This window comes from Moschus berezovskii, chromosome 12 (assembly GCF_049115385.1).
Source record: "Moschus berezovskii isolate FMDL1 chromosome 12, NW_MosBer_1.0, whole genome shotgun sequence".
Taxonomy (NCBI): Eukaryota; Metazoa; Chordata; class Mammalia; order Artiodactyla; family Moschidae; genus Moschus; species Moschus berezovskii.
In genome coordinates, this window is record NC_142471.1 from 27485687 (window position 1) to 27508392 (window position 22706).

At 46.0% G+C, this 22706-nt stretch overlaps 1 protein-coding gene across 1 annotated transcript in view; it reads left to right on the top strand.

The window, feature by feature from the left end:
* ADAMTS14 (ADAM metallopeptidase with thrombospondin type 1 motif 14) overlaps positions 1 to 22706 on the top strand; it is a 109426-nt gene that overhangs the window by 29070 nt on the left and 57650 nt on the right. Inside the window, exon 4 of the mRNA XM_055425530.2 lies at positions 3622 to 3812. Coding sequence (XP_055281505.2) covers positions 3622 to 3812 — 191 coding nt within the window. The remainder of the gene's footprint in view (positions 1 to 3621; positions 3813 to 22706) is intronic.

Below are 22706 nucleotides of genomic sequence, written 5' to 3' on the forward strand. Positions count from 1 at the left end.
GGCTGTGCCCCTGTGGGCGGTGTTGCGCCCTGGGCCCGTCTGGGTTCTTCCTTAGAAAGCCGAGGGCGATAGGGGACTTTCTGGGAAACCTGTGACTCAATTTGTTATTTTAAGGTGAGCAGTGGGTCTGAGCCTGGTATGTGAAGTTCTTTTGGGTGTGCCTGTCTCCACTTAACATTCTTGGTTAAGATGAAAGGTTTGCTCTCGGAGGCTGTGCCCTGGACGTTCCCATGCTCCTAATGTTGTCCTGTCCTCCCTCAACCCACAGTCCTGCTCTGTAACCCTCTTCCCACCATCTAGGTCACTGGAACCTGTATGCTTGTGTGCCCGTAGCCAGAATTCTGGCTCCTTGGCTGAGGTTTGGGGCTACCAAACACTAGGGCAATTCATCCCCTCAAGGGCAGCCAGCCAGCCTGGGGCTTAAGGCTGTTGTTGCTGCCTTTTTTTAATTGAGAGAAAATCCATTTTAATGTATACAAGTCAGTTATTTTTAAAGCTATATCCACAATTTTGTGGGATCATCATTATTGTGATCACCATCACAAGTACATCCTACATTAATGGGATCACCATCACCATTATCTAATCCTAGAACATTTCTATTACTCCCGTAAAAATACCACATGGCCATGAATCAGCTGTCACTCCCATTTTCCCCTTCTCAGCTCCCTGGCAACCACTAATCGACCTTCTCTCTCTAGAGCTTTGTCTCTTTTGGACATCCCCTATAGATGGAATCACACAGCCTATGGCCTTTTGTGACTGGCTTTCTGTCACTTAGTATGTAAGGTCAGTCTCTGCTGGTGCGTGTCTTAATATTTCACTCCTTTTCACCGCAGAGTAATATTCCACCCCATGGAGAAACTACATTTTATCTATCTGTTCATCTGTTGGTGGATATTTGGGTTGTTTCCATTTGGTGGCTATTACGATAATGCAGCCATAAACATTCATGTACAAGTTTTCATGTAAACATATTTTTTCCATTGTTTTCAGTATATACGTAAGATGCTGTAAAGATGTAGGTCCTATGGTAATGCTGTGTTTAACTTTGGGAGGAACTGCCAAACTGTTTTCCGAAGCAGCACCATTTTGCGTTTTCTTGGAGCTTCTTGGGTGGGCTCATTGAAAGTTTCTGGTGAGCTGCTGCCCCCACCCTTCCTGCTTTGAGAATTCCCTACATGTGGCCTGAGGATGAGAGACGTGTAGAAGAGGGTGTGAATGGATCGTCTCCAAGGCCTGTGGCTGATGTCATCAGGCCCTCCACAATGCCTCTCACTGTTTTTTGAGAGAGAAATCTGGGTGGGCCCTGTTAGGGTGTGATAATGGGGAGTGGCAGGCCTGGGTTTGCCTTCTGGATGTTTGCCATGAACTTGCTGTGTGACCTGAGATGAGTCAGGTGACGTTTCTGAGCCTCCCTTTGACAGACCTGGCAAGGAGAGCTGTGAGGAGTCGAGTTCCCCTTTTCCCTTGCAGTGCTGAAACCTCCAGGCACTGCTCGTGTGTTGGGAGTGGCTATTATGGTTCAACTCACTCCATGGAGAGAGCCTTTGACCTTCCTCCTCCCCTCCTGGGGATCTCTTCCCCTTTCCCCCAGGAATTTGTCTCTGGGCTGCTGCGCTCACTGTTGGGCTCAGATAGCAGGGCCACCAGGAGCTCTGGTGCAGTGTCACCTGCAAAGAGAGAGGCCCTGGCCTCAGGGGCAGTGAGGGTGGACACTGGCCCAAGCCCTGCTCACCAGTCTGTGCATTGCTCAGAGGGCTAGCTGCCCATTTCTGGTCTTTCCTCTAGGCACAGTGGCCATACATTCCCCAACTCTTAAATCTAGGGCATGGTAGATTCCTTTGCGTGGCAGTGCCACTAACCAAAGGGAAAATAGAAACAGCGTGGAGCACTGTGATTTCCTTGCTCCGCACTCAGCCTTCAATCCCTGGAGTACCCTTGTGCATGGAGGCTTAGAGGCAGAACTTGGGTGCCCACTGAGTCATCCCTGAGGGTTACCGCACTGTGGATGGTCGCTCCTTACCCTCAGTCACAATGGGTCCTGCAGTTGCATCTCCCTCTTCTCGGAACACTCTGGTCCCTGTGCTCCAGCAGGTCCCCCGCTCTCCCTCTGGCCGGCTCAGGTGTGTCCTCCTCCAGAAGCCTCTCCCAGCTCCCCAGTCCTGGTTTGGGTCTCGGTGTGGAAGCCTGCCCTGGTCAGTCCTACTGTCTGGTATTTGATGGTACTCTATTGTTACTACCCAGTTTCTTATCTGTCACCTGCACTAGGCGGGGGAGCTCAAGGACTGGGTCCTACCTTCATCACCCACCACCGTCCACCCTGCTAGTAGTGTGGGGCCCCTTCTGCAGCCACACCTCTGGATATGTGCTGGGACTGTAGTGGTGGCATCTTTACAGCCTCAGCCCCATCTTGTGGGCAGAGGGGTTTTGAAATAACTGTGGATAAATGAATATTCTTAGAAATCAATGCACAAGAATCAGAGCTTCAGGGTGGGATGACAGGAGAGTCATTAAGACATTTGAAGCTTTCTTGAGAGACCCTTGCCTCCTATCCTGCTTCCTGTGGTGTTCTCATGTAGTCCTCACTCCACTGCCCCAACAAATGTTGCTCCAGACCTTATTCGGGCTATGGGGTAAATGACTGATAACGGCTTGAGATGTTACCTTTCTAAATAGCCATATGTTTCAAAGCATGACCTTTTGATTCAGACAGACCTGGACATTCTACTTTGAACCTTAGCTTGTTTACTTTATAGTACGTGAGTCAAAAATCTGACAGTTGTCTTTAAGGATCGGATTGGATTCAATTAGGAGTCAACCAACTAAGGTCCATGAGCTAAATGAGGCCTACCACTTGTTTTTGTAAGTAAAGTTTTATTGACACCCAGAGACACTCATTTGTTTATATATTGTCTGTAGCTGCTTTTATATTTCAGTAGTCAAATTGAAGAGCTGAGATGGACCAGATGAACCACAAACCCTAAAATGTTTACTATCTGATCCTTTACAGAAAAGGTTTGACAGCTCTTCAATGACGTCATACAAGTTAATAAATGCTGGTTAAATAAATAACTTTAGCTAAAAGGTCAAAGCTGTGATGGGGAAATTTGGAGTTGCTGGCAATGATTGAGAGGGATTTGAGGGGCATGGGGCATCCTCTAGGGGTCCCTAAAATGCCCTCCACAGGCCATGGTAATACCACAAAACATTTTTTCCTGTATTATGATGTTTCTACCCACTGCCATCTTTGATTTTTACAGCAAGCATGTCTGGCAGGAGATCAAGGATTATTCCTTCCCAAGTCACAGGAGGGGAGGGGAGCCCAGAGAGGTGGAGGGGCTTGGGCTGGCACGTGCCAGGGAGATAGAACTGAGCGGGAACTGGAGCCTGGGCCAGTTCTCACCTCTCCGCTCCTCACTGCCTCAGAGATTTGCCACATCCTCACGTCAGGGAGAGGGCTCATGCCCACCCATTACCTGGCCTGGCACAAACCCTCATGCTGTCAGAGGCAGGGGAAGGGGTGCACGTGATGGGGGCACAGGTCGATCAGCGGGTGGCATCAAGGTGACAGTTCCTTACGTGGATTTGAACCTCCGTCTCTTCCCATCCCGGTTCCAGCTTTTGGCCCGGGCGACCTTCCCAACCTGCTGGGCCTGGTGGGGGACCGGCTAGGAGAAGCAGAGCGGAAGCGGCGACACGCCACACCGGGCAGCTACAGCATTGAGGTGCTGCTGGCGGTGGACGACTCGGTGGTGCGCTTCCACGGCAAGGAGCACGTGCAGAACTACGTCCTCACCCTCATGAATATCGTGAGTGTGCCCAAGGCCTGGGGCTGGGTGCTGGGGCTGGGGTGGGGGCCGCTGGCACCGGTCTGATGGTTTGGTGGCGCTGGTTTTCTGGGTGGGCTCAGGGAAGTCACTGCCTGCTCCCACGTCCAGCTGAACGGTTTCCGTGTTGAGATGGGCCTGAACTGGCCTGGCGTCCGTCCTGGGCCTTGGCCTGGTGTCAGCTGCATGTGACTGTGCTGGGGTACCTACAGGCAAACTGGAGCTTGTGGTCAGTGGTTTCTGGGCTTGGACATATTCAGAGCCTGGGTCAGGTGAGGCCAGGGGTCCCACTTGTCTTAGAGTTGAAGGGATTTCCCTGAGATTCATCATCTGGGGAAAATGCCCAATCCTAGGCTGGAGAGACTGGCCACTGGGCTGTCGAGTGTTAGCAGAGATCCCAGCCCCCCAGTGTGTGGCCCTGGGTGTTCACAGAGATCGGACAGGCAGGGGAAATGAGCGTTCTGGGTAAATTTTGAGACAGGTGAAGCAGAGAGGACATGCACTGTCCCCCGTGAGTGTTACTGCTCAGTTGTTGCCAGAGGTGCTCATGCAGAGATGCAGGGCTCTTGTCATGGATAGGCCAGTTTTTTTTTTAAAGAAAACTCAGATATGCAGATAGTTTTTTAACTTTTTATATGGAAAATTTAAATTGTGATATCTAGGTGAAACTCCTGATTTTTAAAACGCTAAAATAAAAATACTGTGAATGCTGAATAAAACCTATCTACGCTTCCCTGGTGGCTCCGAGGTTAAAGCGTCCGCCTGCAATGAGGGAGACCTGGGTTCGATCCGTGGGTCAGGAAGATTCCCTGGAGAAGGAAATGGCAACCCACTCCAGTATTCTTGCCTAGAGAATCCCATGGATGGAGGAGCCTGGTGGGCTCCATGGGGTCACAAAGAGTCGGACATGACTGAGCGACTTCACTTCACTCACATGTCACATTTGGCCTTGGGCTACAGATGGGCAGCTCTGACCTAAAGGCGCAGAGATGAGGGAGACCAGAAAGGAAGGGAGGGGGAAAACATCAGAGGTGGGCTCTGCACTGGTTCTCTTCTGACAAGAGGCCTTTGTCGGAAGTGCCTGTGGCTGTGGCTCTGGGAGGAGGTGGACCAGTCTGGGTGCAAGTGGGGCCAATGGTGGACATTGATGATAATGTGATTTTCATGAGGGGAGTGGTAGCATGTTTCGGGGAATGGAACAGTTGATGAGCAAAAGTGTCAACCCCACGGTCATGCCAATCCCCCTGGCAACATTTATAGCAAAATAAAATAGCATGATGCTGAGTGTGCTGTCTGGTGTCCATAATCCAGCCACATGGGAGGTGAGGTAGCTGCTGGGAGGGCATGCAGCCAGCCCCTTGTTAGCTGTGTGACCTCAGGCAAGGGACCTGTATTCTTCTGACTCTGTAACTTGCAAATGATGGAAAACAAACTCGAACTAGATTAAGGAAAACAGGGCTAAAAATATGGGCCAGGTTGTGGGAGAACAGGATGGAACTGTTTTAAGTGTAATTGGTACTAGAGGCTTACATGGACTCTTCAAGTCCTCTTCTCTGTCTGACATTCTAATTCTCTTGACCAACTTCTCAAAAAGACGGATTCTGGCTATGAGCATTATGAAGCTGACTTTTTTCCCCTCCAATTTTTAAAAATTGTGGTTAATTTGCAATGTTGTGTTAATTTCTATTGTATGGCAAAGTGATTAAATTCTACATGTATATATATATGCACACATTATTTTTTAACTATTCTTTTCCACAATGGTTTATCATAGGATATTGAATATAGATCTCTGTGCTATCCTGTAGGCCTCATTGTTTGTCCATTCTGTATATGAATGCTTACATCTGCTAGCCCCAGGCTCCTACTCCATCTTGCCCTCAACTCTCTACCCATTGGCAAACCCTGGTCTGTTCTCTGTCTGTGATCCTCTTTGTTTCATCGATAGCTTTGTTTGTGTCATGTTTTACATTCTGCATATGAATCAGCATCATAGTTTATATTCCGTATGTAAGTGATATCATGACATTTGTCTTTCTCTTTCTGACAGTATGGTATTCTCTAGTTGCATGTTGCTGCAAAGACATTCTTTCTTTTTACGGCTGAGTACTATTCCACTGTATATATTTACCACATCATCCTTATCCCTTCATCTGTTGATGAATATTTAGGTTGTTTCCATGTCTTGGCTCTTGTGAATAGTGCTGCTATGAACATAGAGGCGTATGTATCTTTTTAAATTATATTGATAATCTTGTCTGGGTATATGCCCAGGAGTGGGATTGCTGGATCATATGGTAATTCTGTTTTTAGTTTTCTGAGGACCCTCCCTACTATTCTGCACAATGGCTGCACTAACTTACATTCCCACTAGCAGTGTAGGAGGGTTTCCTTTTCTCCACACCCTTTCCAGCATTTGTCATTTGCTGACTTTTTAATGATGGCCATTCTGACTGGTGTGAGGTGGTACCTCACTGTAGTTTTGATTTGCAGAGTTCCAAAGAATAGCACGGAGAGATAATAAGAAAGCATTCCTCAGTGATCAATGCAAAGAAATAGAGGAAAACAACAGAATAGGAAAAACAAGAGATCTCTTCAAGAAAATTAGAGATTCCAAGGGAACATTTCATGCAAAGATGGGCTCGATAAAGGACAGAAATGGTATGGACCTAACAGAAGCAAAAGATATTAAGAAGAGGTGGCAAGAATACACAGAACAACTGTACAAAAAAGATCTTCACAACCAAGATAATCACGATGGTGTGATCACTCACCTAGAGCCAGACATCTTGGAATGTGAAGTCAAGTGGGCCTTAGAAAGCATCACTATGAACAAAGCTAGTGGAGGTGGTAGAATTCCAGTTGAGCTATTTCAAATCTTGAAAGATGATGCTGTGAAAGTGCTGCACTCAATATGCCAGCAAATTTGGAAAACTCAGCAGTGGCCACAGGACTGGAAAAGGTCAGTCTTCATTCCAATCCCAAAGAAAGGCAATGCCAAAGAATGCTCAAACTGCCGCACAACTGCACTCATCTCACACATTAGTAAAGTCATGCTCAAAATTCTCCAAGCCAGGCTTCAGCAATATGTGAACCATGAACTTCCAGATGTTCAAGCAGGTTTTAGAAAAGGTAGAGGAACCAGAGATCAAATAGCCAACATCTGCTGGATCATGGAAAAAGCAAGAAAGTTCCAGAAAAACATCTATTTCTGCTTTATTGACTATGCCAAAGCCTTTGACTGTGTGGATCACAATAAACTGTGGAAACTTCTGAAAGAGATGGGAATCCCAGACCACCTGACCTGCCTCTTGAGAAACCTGTATGCAGGTCAGGAAGCAACAATTAGAACCAGACATGGAACAACAGACTGATTCCAAATAGGAAAAGGAGTGCGTCAAGCCTGTATATTGTCACTCTACTTATTTAATTTATATGCAGAGTACATCATGAGAAACGCTGGGCTGGAAGAAGCACAAGCTGGAATCAAGATTACTGGGAGAAATATCAATAACCTCAGATAAGCAGATGCCACCACCTTTATGGCAGAGAGTGAAGAGGAACTAAAGAGCCTCTTGATGAAAGTGAAAGAGGAGAGTGAAAAAGTTGGCTTAAAGCTCAACATTCAGAAAACTAAGATCATGGCATCTGGTCCCATCACTTCATGGGAAATAGATGGGGAAACAGTGGAAAGAGTGTCAGACTTTATTTTTTGGGGCTCAAAAATCACTGAAGATGGTGATTGCAGCCATGAAATTAAAAGATGCTTACTCCTTGGAAGGAAAGTTATCACCAACCTAGATAGCATATTAAAAAGCAGAGACATTACTTTGCCAACCAAGGTCCGTCTAGTCAAGGCTATGGTTTTTCCAGTGGTCATGTATGGATGTGAGAGTTGGACTGTGAAGAAAGCTGAGCGCCAAAGAATTGATGCTTTTGAACTGTGGTGTTGGAGAAGACTCTTGGGAGTCCCTTGTACTGCAAGGAGATCCAACCAGTCCTGGGTGTTCATTGGAAGGACTGATGCTGAGACTGAAACTCCAATACTTTGACCCCCTCATGTGAAGAGTTGACTCATTGGAAAAGACCCTGATGCTGGGAGCGATTGGGGGCAGGAGGAGAAGGGGACGACAGAGGATGAGATGGCTGGATGGCATCACTGACTCGATGGACGTGAGTTTGAGTAGACTCCGGGAGTTGGTGATGGACAGGGAGGCCTGGCAAGCTGCGATTCATGGGGTCGCAGAGAGTTGGACATGACTGAGCGACTGAACTGAACTGAACTGATTAGCAATGTTGAGGATCTTTTCAGTGAAGCTGATTCTTACTGCTATAGCTCCCTGACCAGAAACAAAAGATGTTTCCCCTTGAGTTTCCAGGCATAAGTTCCTGGAGCCGGACTCTAAAATTTGAGTCACATGACCATCCTTTGGACCAATCACTATCTGTTGGAGAAGGACAGAGTTTCCCAAAGGACAAGAGGGACTGGACACAGGAATGGGCCCTGGAGAAATAGTTCTGAGCTCACCAGGCACCCCAATCTGTGTCTGTTATAATGATACTTAATCCCTGAAAGCCTCCATTTTTCATAATAGTGTCTGCTCTTGGGTTGAATGTGTATAAAGTCTTTAGCACACACCTGGCACTTAGGTACTACTCAAGCAGTGTGTTCTGCATTCTTATAGCTGTATTGTCTTTGTGTGTTTGTGTGGTTCTTTGCCTAAGTCTCTGAAGGTGGAATCCTTGAAGATAAGAACTTTGACTTAGACTTTTTTTGAACCCCCAAGAGCATACAGCATGGGTATTTAGTCCAACACCTGATAGGTGATCAGTAAATGTAGAAGTGAATGGTGTCTATTGGAAAAGAGGGAACCAGCATAGGAAAAGGGGGAAACAGTATACTTCTGTCTGCAATGCCACTGTTAAGAAAAGGGCAAGGGTAGAGATCAGCTCCGATTACAGGAGCCCCAGGGAGGGGAGGGGTGCCAGGAAGCCTGCCCCTTGCCACTTCTTTGTTTGAATACTAATTCTGTTATTCCTGGGGACTGGGATTCGATCTCTGGATTCCCTGGAGAAGGAAATGGCTACCCCCTCCAGTATTCTTACCTGGAGAATCCCATGGACTGAGGAACCTGGTGGCTACAGTTCACAGGGCTGCAAAAAGTCAGACATGACTGAGTGATTAACACACGCACACACACAAAGCCTGTGGTTTGCAACTCAGAGAGCAAAGGCTACCACTTGCTGCCATTTGAGAAAGAGAGGGAGGGTAACTAGGAACACACCCACCTCACTGGAGCACTTGACCACCCACCCAGACTCTATAAATTGCTGGTCCGACCTAAGACCACACAGCTGAATACTAATCCCATTAGTCAGAGAGCCAAGTTGGCCCCTGGAGCCAGCAGGTGGAGAACGGGAGTCAGGGGGAGGGAGCAGGGAAGGGGCCAGGGGAGCCCTTAGGAAGCCCTCAGTGTTAGGACCCTGGTCCTGGATCCTGAAGACCCCAGGAGTATGAATGGGCTCTATTCACAGCCCCAGAGTTTGCTAAAAGATAATTTTCAGAAAAACAGAAAAATCATGACTTTCATACAAAAATAAAAACAGGTGTCATGTGAAAGATTTTCAGTTCAGTTCAGTCACTCAGTCATGTCTGACTCTTTGCAACCCCATGGACTGCAGCACACCAGGCTGCCCTGTCCATCACGAACTCCCAGAGCTTGCTCAAACCCATACCAATTGAGTCAGTGATGCCATCCAACCATCTCATCCTCTGTCACCCCCTTTTCCTCCCACCTTCAATCATTCCCAGCATAAGGATCTTTTCAAATGAGTCAGTTCTTTGCTAAAGTGTTGGTGGCCAAAGTATTGGAGTTTCAGCTTCAGCATCAGTCCTTCCAATGAATATTCAGGACTGATCTCCTTTAGGATGGACTGGTTGGATCTCCTTGCAGTCCAAGGGACTCTCAAGGGTCTTCTCCAACACCACAGTTCAAAAGCATCAATTCTTCGGCACTCAGCTTTCTTTGCAGTCCAACTCTCACATCCATACATGACTACTGGAAAAACCATAGCTTTGACTAGGCGGACCTTTGTCGGAAAAGTAATATCTGTTTTTTAATATGCTGTCTAGGCTTGTCATAGCTTTTCTTCCAAGGAGCAAACATCTTTTAATTTCAGGGCGGCAGTCACCATCAGCAGTAATTTTGGAGCCCCCCAAAATAAAGTCTGTCACTGTTTCCATTATTTCCCCATCTATTTGCCATGAAGTGATAGGACTGGATCCCATGATCTTCATTTTCTGAAGGTTGAGTTTTAAGCTAACTTTTTCACTCTCCTTCACTTTCATCAAGAGGCTCTTTAGTTCTTCTTCACTTTCTGCCATAAGGGTGGTGTCATCTGCATATCTGAGGTTATTGATATTTCTCCCGGCAGTCTCGATTCCAGCTTGTGCTTCATCTAGCCTGTGCTTCATCTAGCCTGGCATTTCACATGGTGTACTCTGCATAGAAGTTAATTAAACAGGGTGAAAATATACAGCCTTGAGGTATTCCTTTCCCAATTTGGAAGGAGATCCAACCAGTCAATCCTAAAGGAAATCAGTTCTGAATATTCATTGGAAGGACTGATGCTGAAGCTGAAACTCCAATACTTTGACCACCTGATACGAAGAACTGACTCATTGGAAAAGACCCTAATGGTGGGAAAGGTTGAAGGCGGGAGGAGAAGGGGACGACAGAGGATGAGATGGCTGGATGGCATCACTGACTCAATGGACATGAGTCTGAGCAAACTCTAGCAGTTGGTGTTGGACAGGGAGACCTGGCATGCTGCAGTCCATGGGGTTGCAAAGAGTCAGACACGACTGAGCGACTGAACTGAACTGATGCTTAACTTAATAAAGGAAAGAGAGGGGGAGAAGAGGCTCCATGGGAAGGGCAGATAGGTTTCTTTAGGAAAGACAAGTAGACTTTAGGAGAACAAGTAGGAAATAAGAAAGTTTGTGATGATACATGTTTATTCAGGTGCAAGTGGTCTTTCTGTCTCTTTTTTTTTTTTTTTAAATGGCCATGAAATTCCCCTGGGGAGAGGATTTATACTAGCTCATTTTCTCGGGAGTTTCTGCTTTTCAAAGGAGGGAATTTCTTTCATATATATATATAATTTATTTTTTTTATTGAAGGATAATTGCTTTACAGAATTTTGTTGTTTTCTATCAAACCTCATCATGAATTAGCCATAGGTATACATATATCCCCTCCCTTTTGAAACTCCCTCCCATCTCCCTCCCGGGAATTTCTGAGATGCTTTATTTCTGCATCTGTTGAATCTCAAGTGTCTTCAGCTTAAAATAATATTTATACCAACTCTGAGTTCTGAGTGGGTCCCCACCCAGGCCAGGAGTGGGACCCTGGGAGTGACCCCAGGAAGTGAGTGATTGGATGTGTGTGTGTCCTGGAGGGACCATGGCCAGTTCGTGAGGTCCCTGCTTGGGGTGGAAACTCACATGTTGTAGGTTCTGCACCACTGTGTGCCCTTGGGAAGGCCCCCCCGACACACGGGCACTGAAGGCCCTGCAGGGGGGCCTGCCGTGGAGCCTGTTTCCATGGTCTGGGTGCTGTGTCTTCTCAGAGGTTCTGGAGTGCTGTTGGAGGCTGGTTCCTTGCTCACTGCTGCCTTGCCCTTGTGGGTGTGGGAACAGAGGTGTGCAGCTTCCCACAGGGGCTCCTTCCTCTCGGGAGAAAGGCTTAGGGCACTGAGATGGACCACGCCTAAGGAGCTGCTGCCACAGGGGGAAAGCGAGGTTTGGGATTCTGACTTTCCTGGGGGACAGCAAGCAGTCAGCCAGAATCCAAACTGTGACCATGAGTGGAGGGGCCCAGACAACCTGTCCCTACCAGGAGGCCAGCAACTCTTCCTATGCACTGCATGGAAACCTGTATTTGGCTGGGGTGCTTGAAGCCCCGCTTCCTTTCAGGATTTCATGAAGCCAGGAAAACGGGTGTCCCTTTGCTCTTCCCTCACGGCACCTGCCTGCCTGTGACCATTTCTGATTCTGGTTTCCGGGGCCAAGGGTGGCCTGGCGGGATCAGAGAGAAGAGATATGGTTCCCAGGGTGGATGGTGCTAACCCAGGGAGGAGGGGCAGAGCCCTTGGCGGAACTCAGAATGATCTGATCAGATCCCAGTCACTGCAGCTCTCAGGGGCTTCTTGCCTCTCACTTTTCTTTTGCGTTAACCTGGGGCTGTACCATAAATATTCATAGAGCTTCAGGTGTTGGGCAACGACTCCTTAGCTCTCCCTCACATGCTGCTGTGCCCTCGATGGACTTGGCTTTCTCTGTGCCTCGGTTTACCCATCTGTGTAGAGGATGTTTCCTTGAGGCTTCTTAAATCTCAGGGCAAGGGATCCCGTTTTAAAAATTGTATTAGAATATTGTTGATTTACACTGTTGTGTTAATTTCAGGTGTACGGCAGAGTGATTCAGTTATTTGTTGTTGTTTAGTCACTGAGTTGTGTCCGACTCTTTTGTGACCCCATGGATTGTAGTCTACCAGGGCCCATGGGATTTCTCAGGCAAGAGTACTGCAGTGGGTTGCCATTTCCTTTTCTAGGGGGGTCTTCCTGACCCAAGGATCAAACCCTTGTCTCCTGTATTGGCAGGGGGATTCTTTACCACTGAGCCACTTGGGAAGCTCCCAATATATTCACTCTTTTTCAGGTTCTTTTCCTATATAGATTATTACAGAATATTGAGTAGAGTTCCATGTGCTATACAGTAGGTCCTTGTTGATTATCTATTTTATTATATAGTAAAGTATGTTTGTTTAAGTTCCTAATTTATCCCTCCCTAGCACCTGATGTTTCCCCTTTGGTAACCATAAATTTGTTTTCAAAATCTGTCAGTCTGTTCCTATTTTGTAAATCAGTTCATGTATATAATTTTTAAATTAGATTTGACATGTGAGTGATATCATGTGATATTTTCTTTTTCTTTCTGACCTAGTATGATAATCCCTGGGTCCATCCATGTTGCTGCAAATAGCATTATTTCATTCTTTTTTGTGACTGAGTAATATTCCGTTGTATATATTTACTACATCTTTATCCATTTCTCTGTTGATGGACGTCTAGGTTGCTTCCATGTCTTGGCTACTGTAGATAGTGCTGCAATGAACATTGAGGTGCATGTATCTTTCTGAATTATGGTTTTCTCTGGATATACACTCAAGAGTGGGATGGCTGAGTCATATGATAGTTCTATTTTTAGTTTTTTATGGAACTTCTGTACTGTTCTCCATAGTGGTTATATAAAATTATATTCCTACCCTCTCCAGCATTTATTGTTTATAGACTTTTTGATGATGGCCATTCTGACCTGTGTGATTTCCGATAATTATTATTTCTCTGATAATTACTGATGGTGTGACATCTTTTCATGTGCTTTTTTGGCAATCTTTATGTCTTCTTTGCAGAAATATCTATTTATATATTTTGGCCACACCACGGGGCTTGTGGGATCTTGGTTCTCTGACCAGGGAGGGAACCCATGTCCCTTAAGTGGAAGTAGTCCTAACTACTGAACCACTAGGGAATTCCTTTCTTGTTGTTGTTTAGTCACTTGGTCATGTCTGACCCTTTGCAACCCCATGGACTGCAGCATGCCAGGTTTCCCTGTCCTACCATCTCCCAGAGTTTGCTCAGACTCATGTCTATTGAGTCGGTGATGCCATTCAGCCATTTTGTCCTCTGTTGTCCCTTTATCCTCCTGTCTTCAGTCTTTCCCAGCATCAGGATCTTTTCCAGTCAGCTCTTCACATCAGGTGGCCCAAGTATTGGAGCTTCAGCTTCAGCATCAGTTCAGTTCAGTCGCTCAGTCGTGTCCGACTCTCCGTGACCCCATGAATCACAGCACGCCAGGCCTCCCTGTCCATCACCAAATCCCGGAGTTCACTCAAACTCATGTCCATAGAGTCGGTGATGCCATCCAGCCATCTCACTCTCGGTCGTCCCCTTCTCCTCCCACCCCCAACCTTTCCCAGCATCAGAGTCTTTTCCAATGAGTCAACTCGTCGCATGAGGTGGCCAAAGTATTGCAGCTTCAGCTTTATCATCAGTCCTTCCAATGAACACCCAGGATCGATCTCCCTTAGAATGGACTGGTTGGATCTCCTGGCAGTACAAGGGACTCTCAAGAGTCTTCTCCAACACCACAGTTCAAAAGCATCAATTCTTCAGCGATCAGCTTTCTTCACAGTCCAACTCTCACATCCATACATGACCGCGGGAAAAACCATAGCCTTGATTAGACGGACCTTTGTTGGCAAAATAATGTCTCTGCTTTTCAATATATTATCAAGGTTGGTCATAACTTTCCTTCCAAGGAGTAAGCGTCTTTTAATTTCATGGATGCAATCAGCATCTGCAGTGATTTTGGAGCCCAAAAAAATAAAGTCTGACACTGTTTCCACTGTTTTCCCATCTATTTCCCATGAAGTGATGGGACCAGATGCCATGATCTTTGTTTTCTGAATGTTGAGCTTCAAGCCAACCTTTTCACTCTTCTCTTTCACTTTCATCAAGGGGCTTTTGAGTTCCTCTTCACTTTCTGCCATAAGGGTAGTTTCATCTGCATATCTGAGATTATTGATATTTCTCCCAGCAATCTTGATTCCAGCTTGTGCTTCTTCCAGCCCAGCGTTCCTCATGATGTACTCTGCATACAAGTTAAATAAGCAAGGTGACAAGATACAGCCTTGACGCACTCCTTTTCCTATTTGGAACCAGTCTGTTGTTCCATGTACAGTTCTGACTGTTGCTTCCTGACCTGCATACAGGTTTCTCAAGAGACAGGTCAGGTGGTCTGGGATTCCCATCTCTTTCAGAATGTTCCACAGTTTATTGTGATCGACACAGTCAAAGGCTTTGGCATAGTCAATGAAGCAGAAATAGATGGTTTTCTGGGACTCTCTTGCTTTCTCCATGATCCAGCGGATGTTGGCAATTTGATCTCTGGTGCCCTGCCTTTTCTTAAACCTGCTTGAACATCTAGGAGTTCACGGTTCACATATTGCTGAAGCCTGGCTTGGAGAATTTTGAGCATGACTTTACTAGCGTGTGAGATGAGTGCAATTGTGCGGTCGTTTGAGCATTCTTTGGCATTGCCTTTCTTTGGGATTGGAATGAAGACTGACCTTTTCCAGTCCTGTGGCCACTGCTGAGTTTTCCAAATTTGCTGGCATATTGAGTGCAGCACTTTCACAGCATCATCTTTCAAGATCTGAAATAGCTCAACTGGAATTCCATCACCTCCACTAGCTTTGTTCATAGTGATGCTTTCTAAGGCCCACTTGACTTCACATTCCAAGATGTCTGGCTCTAGGTCAGTGATCACGTTATCGTGACTATCTTGGTCGTGAAGATCTTTTTTGTACAGTTCTTCTGTGTATTCTTGCCACCTCTTCTTAATATCTTCTGCTTCTGTTATGTCCATACCATTTCTGTCCTTTATCGAGCCCATCTTTGCATGAAATGTTCCCTTGGAATCTCTAATTTTCTTGAAGAGACCTCTTGTTTTTCCTATTCTGTTGTTTTCCTCTATTTCTTTGCATTGATCACTGAGGAAGGCTTTCTTGTCTCTCCTTGCTATTCTTTGGAACTCTGCATTCAGATGCTCATATCCTACCTTTTCTCCTTTGCTTTTCGCTTCTCTTCTTTTCACAGCTATTTGTAAGGCCTCCTCAGACAGCCATTTTGCTTTTTTGCATTTCTTTTCCATGGGGATGGTCTTGGTCCCTGTCTCCTGTACAATGTCACGAACCTCCGTCCAGAGTTCATCAGGCACTCGGTCTATCAGATCTAGTCCCTTAAATCTATTCCTCACTTCCACTGTATAATCATAAAGGATTTGATTTAGGTCATATCTGAATGGTCTAGTGGTTTTCCCTACTTTCTTCAATTTCAGTCTGAATTTGGCAATAAGAAGTTCATGATCTGAGCCACAGTCAGCTCCTGGTCTTGTTTTTGCTAACTGTATAGAGCTTCTCCATCTTTGGCTGCAAAGAATATAATCAATCTGATTTCGGTGTTGACCATCTGGTGATGTCCATGTGTAGAGTCTTCTCTTGTGTTGTTGGAAGAGGGTGTTTGCTATGACCAGTGCGTTCTCTTGACAAAACTCTATTAGCCTTTGCCCTGCTTCATTCCGTGCTCCAAGGCCAAATTTGCCTGTTACTCCAGGTGTTTCTTTACTTCCTACTTTTGCATTCCAGTCCCCTGTAATGAAAAGGACATCTTTTTTGGGTGTTCGTTCTAAAAGGTCTTGTAGGTCTTCATAGAACCGTTCAACTTCGGCTTCTTCAGCATTACTGGTTGGGGCATAGTCCTGGATTACTGTAATATTGAATGGTTTGCCTTGGAAACGAACAGAAATCATTCTGTCGTTTTTAAGATTGCATCAGCATCAGTCCTTCCAATGAATATTCAGGGTTGATTTCCTTTAGGATTTACTGGTTCGATGTCCTTGCAGTCCAAGGGACTCTCAAGAGTCCAGCACCACCATTCAGAAGCATCTATTCTTCGGTGCTCAGCCTTCTTTATAGTCCAACTCTCACATCCGTACATGACTCCTGGAAAAACCATAGCTTTGACTATGTGGATCTTACAAAGTGATGTCTCTGCTTTCCCTGAGAGATGTCTATTTAGCTCTTCTGCCCATTAGAGCTGCCCACATAGAGCTGCAGGTTCTGTTTGTGTATTTTGGAGATTAATCTCTTGTCAGTTGCTGTGTTTGCAAATATTTTCTTCCATTCTGGGTGTTGTCTTTTCACTTTGTTTATGTTTTCCTTTGTTGTGCAAAAGCTTTTAAATTTGATTAGGTCCCATTTGTTTATTTTTACTTTCATTTCTGTAGAAGGTGGATCAAAAAAGATATTGATGTGATTTATGTCAAAGAGTGTTTTCCCCATGTTTTCCACTTAAGAGTTTTATAGTGTCTGGCCTTACATTTAGGTCTTTGATCCATTTTGAATTTATATGTATGGTGTTAGAGGATGTTCTAATTTTATTCTTTTACATGTAGCTGTCTGGTTTTCCTAGCACTGCTTATTGGATAGACTGTCTTTTCTCCATTGTGTATTCTTGCCTCCTTAATTGACCGCAAATGCATGGGTTTTCTAGCCTGTTCCATTGATCTATATTTCTCTTTTTGTGCCAGTACCATACTGTTCTGATTACTGTATCTTTGTAGTATAGTCTGAAGTCAAGGAGCCTGATTTCTTCCAGCTCTGTTTTTCTTTCTTAGGATTTTTTTGACCAAGGGAACCACTTGAAATGTATGGGGCAGTTTTCAGCATTTAGTGAGTGTCTGATGTATACATAGTTTTACATATGGACTCCTGTTATAGGGGACCTTTGAGGGAAGTGCAGAAGGAGATGGTGTCCCTGTGGATTTCTGTAAACAGGAAGGCTTTCTGGAGACATTTGGTGCTGAGCCAGCCTTGGCAGGGAGAGGTGAAGGTAAGGTGAAGAGTGTACAGGCCAAGAATGGTGGCAGCAGTGTGAAGGGGAGGTGGCAAATGCCTGCAGAGAGCTCTCAGGAGGGTAGCTATGGCAGGATGGTCCATCAGGCAGTAGAATGGACTCTCAGATGGGGAGAATGCATGAAGAATAGTGCCTGATGGTGGCACACAGGTGGATCTATGACAGGGGCAGATGGATGCCAGAGGCCAGCTGAGGCTGTGATGGGACAGCAGAAAGAACCAGGACTCCAGGTTATTGCGAGTGTCTCAAATATCACAGTGTCATTTCAGTTCCTACTGCATGTCAGATGCAGGACTGAGGACTTGACGGGCAGGCTCCTTGAATCCTCACTGCCGCCTTGTGCAAGTGACGTTCTGCAAGTCTCAGAAGCCAAGTGACAAATGGCAACACCGGGATTCAGACTCTTCACTGTCTGATTCCAAAGTTAGCTCTTTTGTTCCACTGCTGCTGAGGCAGGACTTGAGGTGGGAGGATTGCTGGGCTCCCAGCTCTGGAGGTGGGAAGCACGCTGCTCCTTTGCAGAAGGAGCCGCTTCCTGAGATGGGTCTCCCTGGCAGAGTCAGGATCATGAGCTTCACTGTGAGACATTCTTGATCTTGACTCCTGGCTGTGGCCAGACTGGCTGCTGCAGTCAGGTACCCTCTCATTGCCTGGGGTGATGCACCAAATCCTCTCTGGGACGAAGAATCATGTGGATGTGAGTTTCAGAGATACTCCTGAGGCCCAGAGCCAGAGCAGAGGGAGGTGAGAAGGCAGAGAGGCCTTTCCATCAGTCCTCCCCAAGCCAGTCTGTGGCCGGACCCCTCTTGACATCGCCCCTGTCTGGGTGATAGGCCCCCTGCCCACCTCGATGCTTACCTTCCCCACTCGGCTGATACTATAAGATGCAGAGCACCAAGGCCTCTCAGACGCTCTGCTTGGAGAAGCTTGGCGCCCCTTCTAGATCCTGGAGGTTTGGCTCTCAGACCTAGCTCTGTTGTCACTCACTGTGTTAGATATTCATCATACCAGCTGGTTCAGAACAGCACAAAGACCTCTTTCCTGCTGACAGAGTGTTGCTCTGCCAGACCTCTTCCCTTCAGGGGTATGTGAGCAGCTCAACCTCCCTGCTCACTTGGAGGATGCAAATCCCCCTCCTCCCTTGCTTTACATCCTTCCTCTTCTTGTCTGTCCCCAAGGAGCTTCCCAGTGCTTGGACAGCACTCAGCGACCACTACCCCCGCAAAGCAAAAATTCATTCACTTTAAGATAGTGGTTCTTGACTGGAGGAAATTTTGCTCCCCAGGGGACACTTGGGAGGGCTTGGAGAAATGTTTTGGGTGTCACAGCTGGAGTGTTCCTGGCATCTGATGGGAGGGGCTTGGGGATGCTGCCAAACACCCTCCAGTGCACAGGATGCCCCAAAGAGAGAATCGTCAGCATCAGAGTGACCTTAGTGACCATGTGTGACCCTCCCGCCCTACAGTATAAGACTCAGAATTCCTTGATGGTCCAGTGGTTAGGACTTACTCTTTTATGGCCGAGGACCTGGGTTCGATCTCTGGTCAGGGAGCTAAGATCCCATAGGCCATGTGGTGCAGGCAAAAAAATGGGGGGGTGGGGATTATGATCTTCAGTTGCCCCACACAAGAAGTCCACTGGGTAGAGAACAGTGTCCACCTCAGGCCCAGTGCTGTAACTTCTGGCAGGCATTCCTGGCAGAAGAGACGTGGTAATGAAGAGGACTGCTCCTGTGTGGAGAGAGCCTGACAGCTCACCAAGGGCTCTCGTGTCCAGCTTCTGCTTTGCAGGTATGGGACACTCTGGAGGCCAGATTCCTGAAATCCTGATTCTGGGGTGATCTCCTAGGCAGCTTCTCAGCCCTCAAAGTGGGAGGTAGCCATTTTAAACTAAATAGCAGATGCTGTTGGTTGAGCCCATGCTGTGTACCAGGCGCTATTCCAATCACTTGACTTCTGTCTCACCTTCTGTCCTCAGGCCTCCACACACCCAGAGTGTGGGTCTTTCCAGGCCCCCTCATGGTTCCTCTTTACTCACAGGCAGGCCAACCAGGGCCATAATGGCCCCTACATTTTGGAGATAAGTCATGGGAGAGAAATGCTGAGTATTGCGGACTTGTAACAGGGACTCTGTTGGGCTGAGAGCCAAGGCCCAAGGCACTCTGGAATCAGCCTGCACAAACAGCCTAGGCATGAAGTGGCCTGATGGCTGGGTCCAGGAGGCCCTGGGAACCCCGGGGACAGCTGCACCTGAAGAGGTGTGCTGGTTAGAAGGTAGCTTAAAGAGCAGGCTTGTAGTCCACACCAGCCCGTGATCATGAACTTGTGGGGTGGGGATAGAGCAGCTGAGAAAGGAACAGGAGATTGAGCACCCTCCTCTCACCTCCCAGAGAGCAGCCTCACCTCTAAGATCTCACTGGTGACCTTGAAGGCAGGACCTGCCAACATGGCATATGAGTCAGCGTGACTCCCCAGTGAGTTCTCAGTCCTAGCCCAGGGCACAGCAGGGCCCAGCTCTGGCTCCTGAGTGAATCAGCGTCTGAGGGCTGGGGGAGAACAGGGACCTCAGGCTGCGGGCAGCAGTGTATCCCTGGCATACATACACGTGTATGCATGCAGGCACGTGTACAGTACAAGTGTTTACACACGTGCATATATATGTGCCCACGTCTGTTTGTGTGACATGGATGCATGCACATGTGCACACACAGATGAGTTTAGACATCTGTGTAAACACATGCCTATTACCATATTTGATGAAATCAAAGACCCCATCAAGTGTCAGATGCTCTGTTATTTTATGAACTTGAGGAAGAGGAAAAATACTACTCATTAAATTCTGATATAGTGTTTTTTGGGTTTCCTGGGTGGCTCAGAATCTGCCTTCAATGCAGAAGACTTGGGTTCGATCCCTGACTCGGGAAGACCCCCTGGAGAAGGGCATGGAAACCTACTTCAATATTATTGTCTGGAGATTTCCATGGACAGAGGAGCCTGGTGGGCTACAGTCCATGGGGTCGCAAAGTTGGACACGACTGAGCAACTAACACACAACACACAGACACAATGCTTTCTTATCACTTAGCATTTGTATTTGTACTTATTGGAAGAGTTTTTTAGCCTTATTTAGGCTTAGATTTTGATCACATATTACTCATTTTTTTAATAATTTGAGTATTCATCTGGCTGTGCTGTGTCCTCATTGTGGCACTGAGACCGTCTATCTTCATATGGCACGTGGGATCTTGTGGCGTACGGTATGGGAACTCTTAGTTGCAGCACATGGGATCTACTTCCCTGACCAGAGATTGAACTCGACCTCCTGTATTGGGATCATGTCTTAGTCACTGGACCACCAGGGAAGACCCCTTGATCATATGTTACTCTTGTACGTACATAGATGTGACAATATGGGGAAGTAAAGTATTCCCATAACTTCCTCACATTTAGAGTATTACTTGTCCAAGTCACTTTCAGTGTAGGGTCATCAAAATCTATGCTTTTCAGCACAGTATTGTCCCCTGCGCCATCAGGAGCATGAGCTATGAGGGAGAATCACTCCACTCTTCCTCTGGAATGTCATCCAAGGCACCAACACCCATTCTTCAAGCTTCCACATGATGGTGTTTTTTAAATTAAAATTATTTATTTTAATTGGAAGCTAATTACTTTACAATATTGTAGTGACTTTTGCCATACATTGACATGAATCAGCCACGGGTGTACATGTGTCCCCCATCCTGAACCCCACTTCCACCTCCCTCCCCATCCCATCCCATCCCACCCCTTAGGGTCGACTCAGCGCACCAGCCCTGAGCGCCCTGTCTCATGCATTGAACCTGGACTGACAATCTGTCTCACATATGGTAATATACATGTTTCAATGCTATTCTCTCAAATCAACCCACCCTTGCCTTCTCCCACAGAGTCCAAAGTCTGTTCTTTATCTCTGTATCTCTTTTCCTGTCTTGCATATAAGGTAATCATTACCATCTTTCTAAATTCCATATATATACATTAATATACTGTATTGGTGTTTTTCTTTCTGACTTACTTCACTCTGTATAATGGGTTCCAGTTTCATTTACATCATTAGAACTGATTCAAATGCATTCTTTTTAATGGCTGAATATTATTCCATTGTGTATATGTACCACAGCTTTCTTATCCATTCGTCTGCTGACGGACATCTAGGTTGCTTCCATGTCCTAGCTATTGGAAACAGTGCTGCGATGAACACTGGGGTACACGTGTCTGTTTCAATTCTGGTTTCCTTGGTGTGTATGCCCAGCAGTGGGATTGCTGGGTCATATGGCAGTTCTATTTCCAGTTTTTAAAGTTTTTCCAGTTTTTTCCACACTGTTCTCCATAGTGGTTGTACTAGTTTGCATTCCTACCAACCGTGTAAGAGGGTTCCCTTTTCTCCACACCCTCTCCAGCATTTATTGTTTGTAGACTTTTTGATAGCAGCCATTCTGACTGGCATGAGATGGAACCTCATTGTGGTTTTGATTTGAATTTCACTGATAATGAGTGATGTTGAGCATTTTTTCATGTGTTTGTTAGGCATCTGTATGTCTTCTTGGGAGAAATGTCTGTTTAGTTCTTTGGTCCATTTTTTGATTGGGTTGTTTATTTTTCTGGTATTGAGCTGCATGAGCTGCTTGTATATTTTTGAGATTAATTCTTTGTCAGTTACTTCATTTGCTATTATTTTCTCCCATTCTGAAGGCTGTCTTTTCACCTTGCCTATAGTTTCCTTCATTGTGCAAAAGCTTTTAAGTTTAATTAGGTCCCATTTGTTTATTTTTGCTTTTATTTCCATTACTCTGGGAGGTGGGTCATAGAGGATCCTGCAGAGATTTATATCAGAGAGTGTTTTGCCTATTTTTCCTCTAGGAATTTTATAGTTTCTGGTCTTACATTTAGATCTTTAATCCATTTTGAGTTTATTTTTGTGTATGGTGTTAGAAAGTGTTCTACTTTCATTTTTTTACAAGTAGTTGACCAGTTTTCCCAGCACCACTTGTTAAAGAGATTGTGTTTTCTCCATTGAATATTCTTGCCTCCTTTGTCCAAGATAAGGTGTCTATAGGTGCGTGGATTTATCTGGCTTCACAGGTGAATTCTACCAAAAACTTAGAGAAGAGCTAACAGCTATCCTACTCAAACTTCCAGAAAATTGCAGAGGAAGGTAAACTGCCAAACTCATTCTATGAGGCCACCATCACCCTAATACCAAAACCAGACAAAGATGCCACAAAAAAAGAAAACTATAGGACAGTATCACTAATGAACATAGATGCAAAAATCCTCAACAAAATTCTAGCAAACA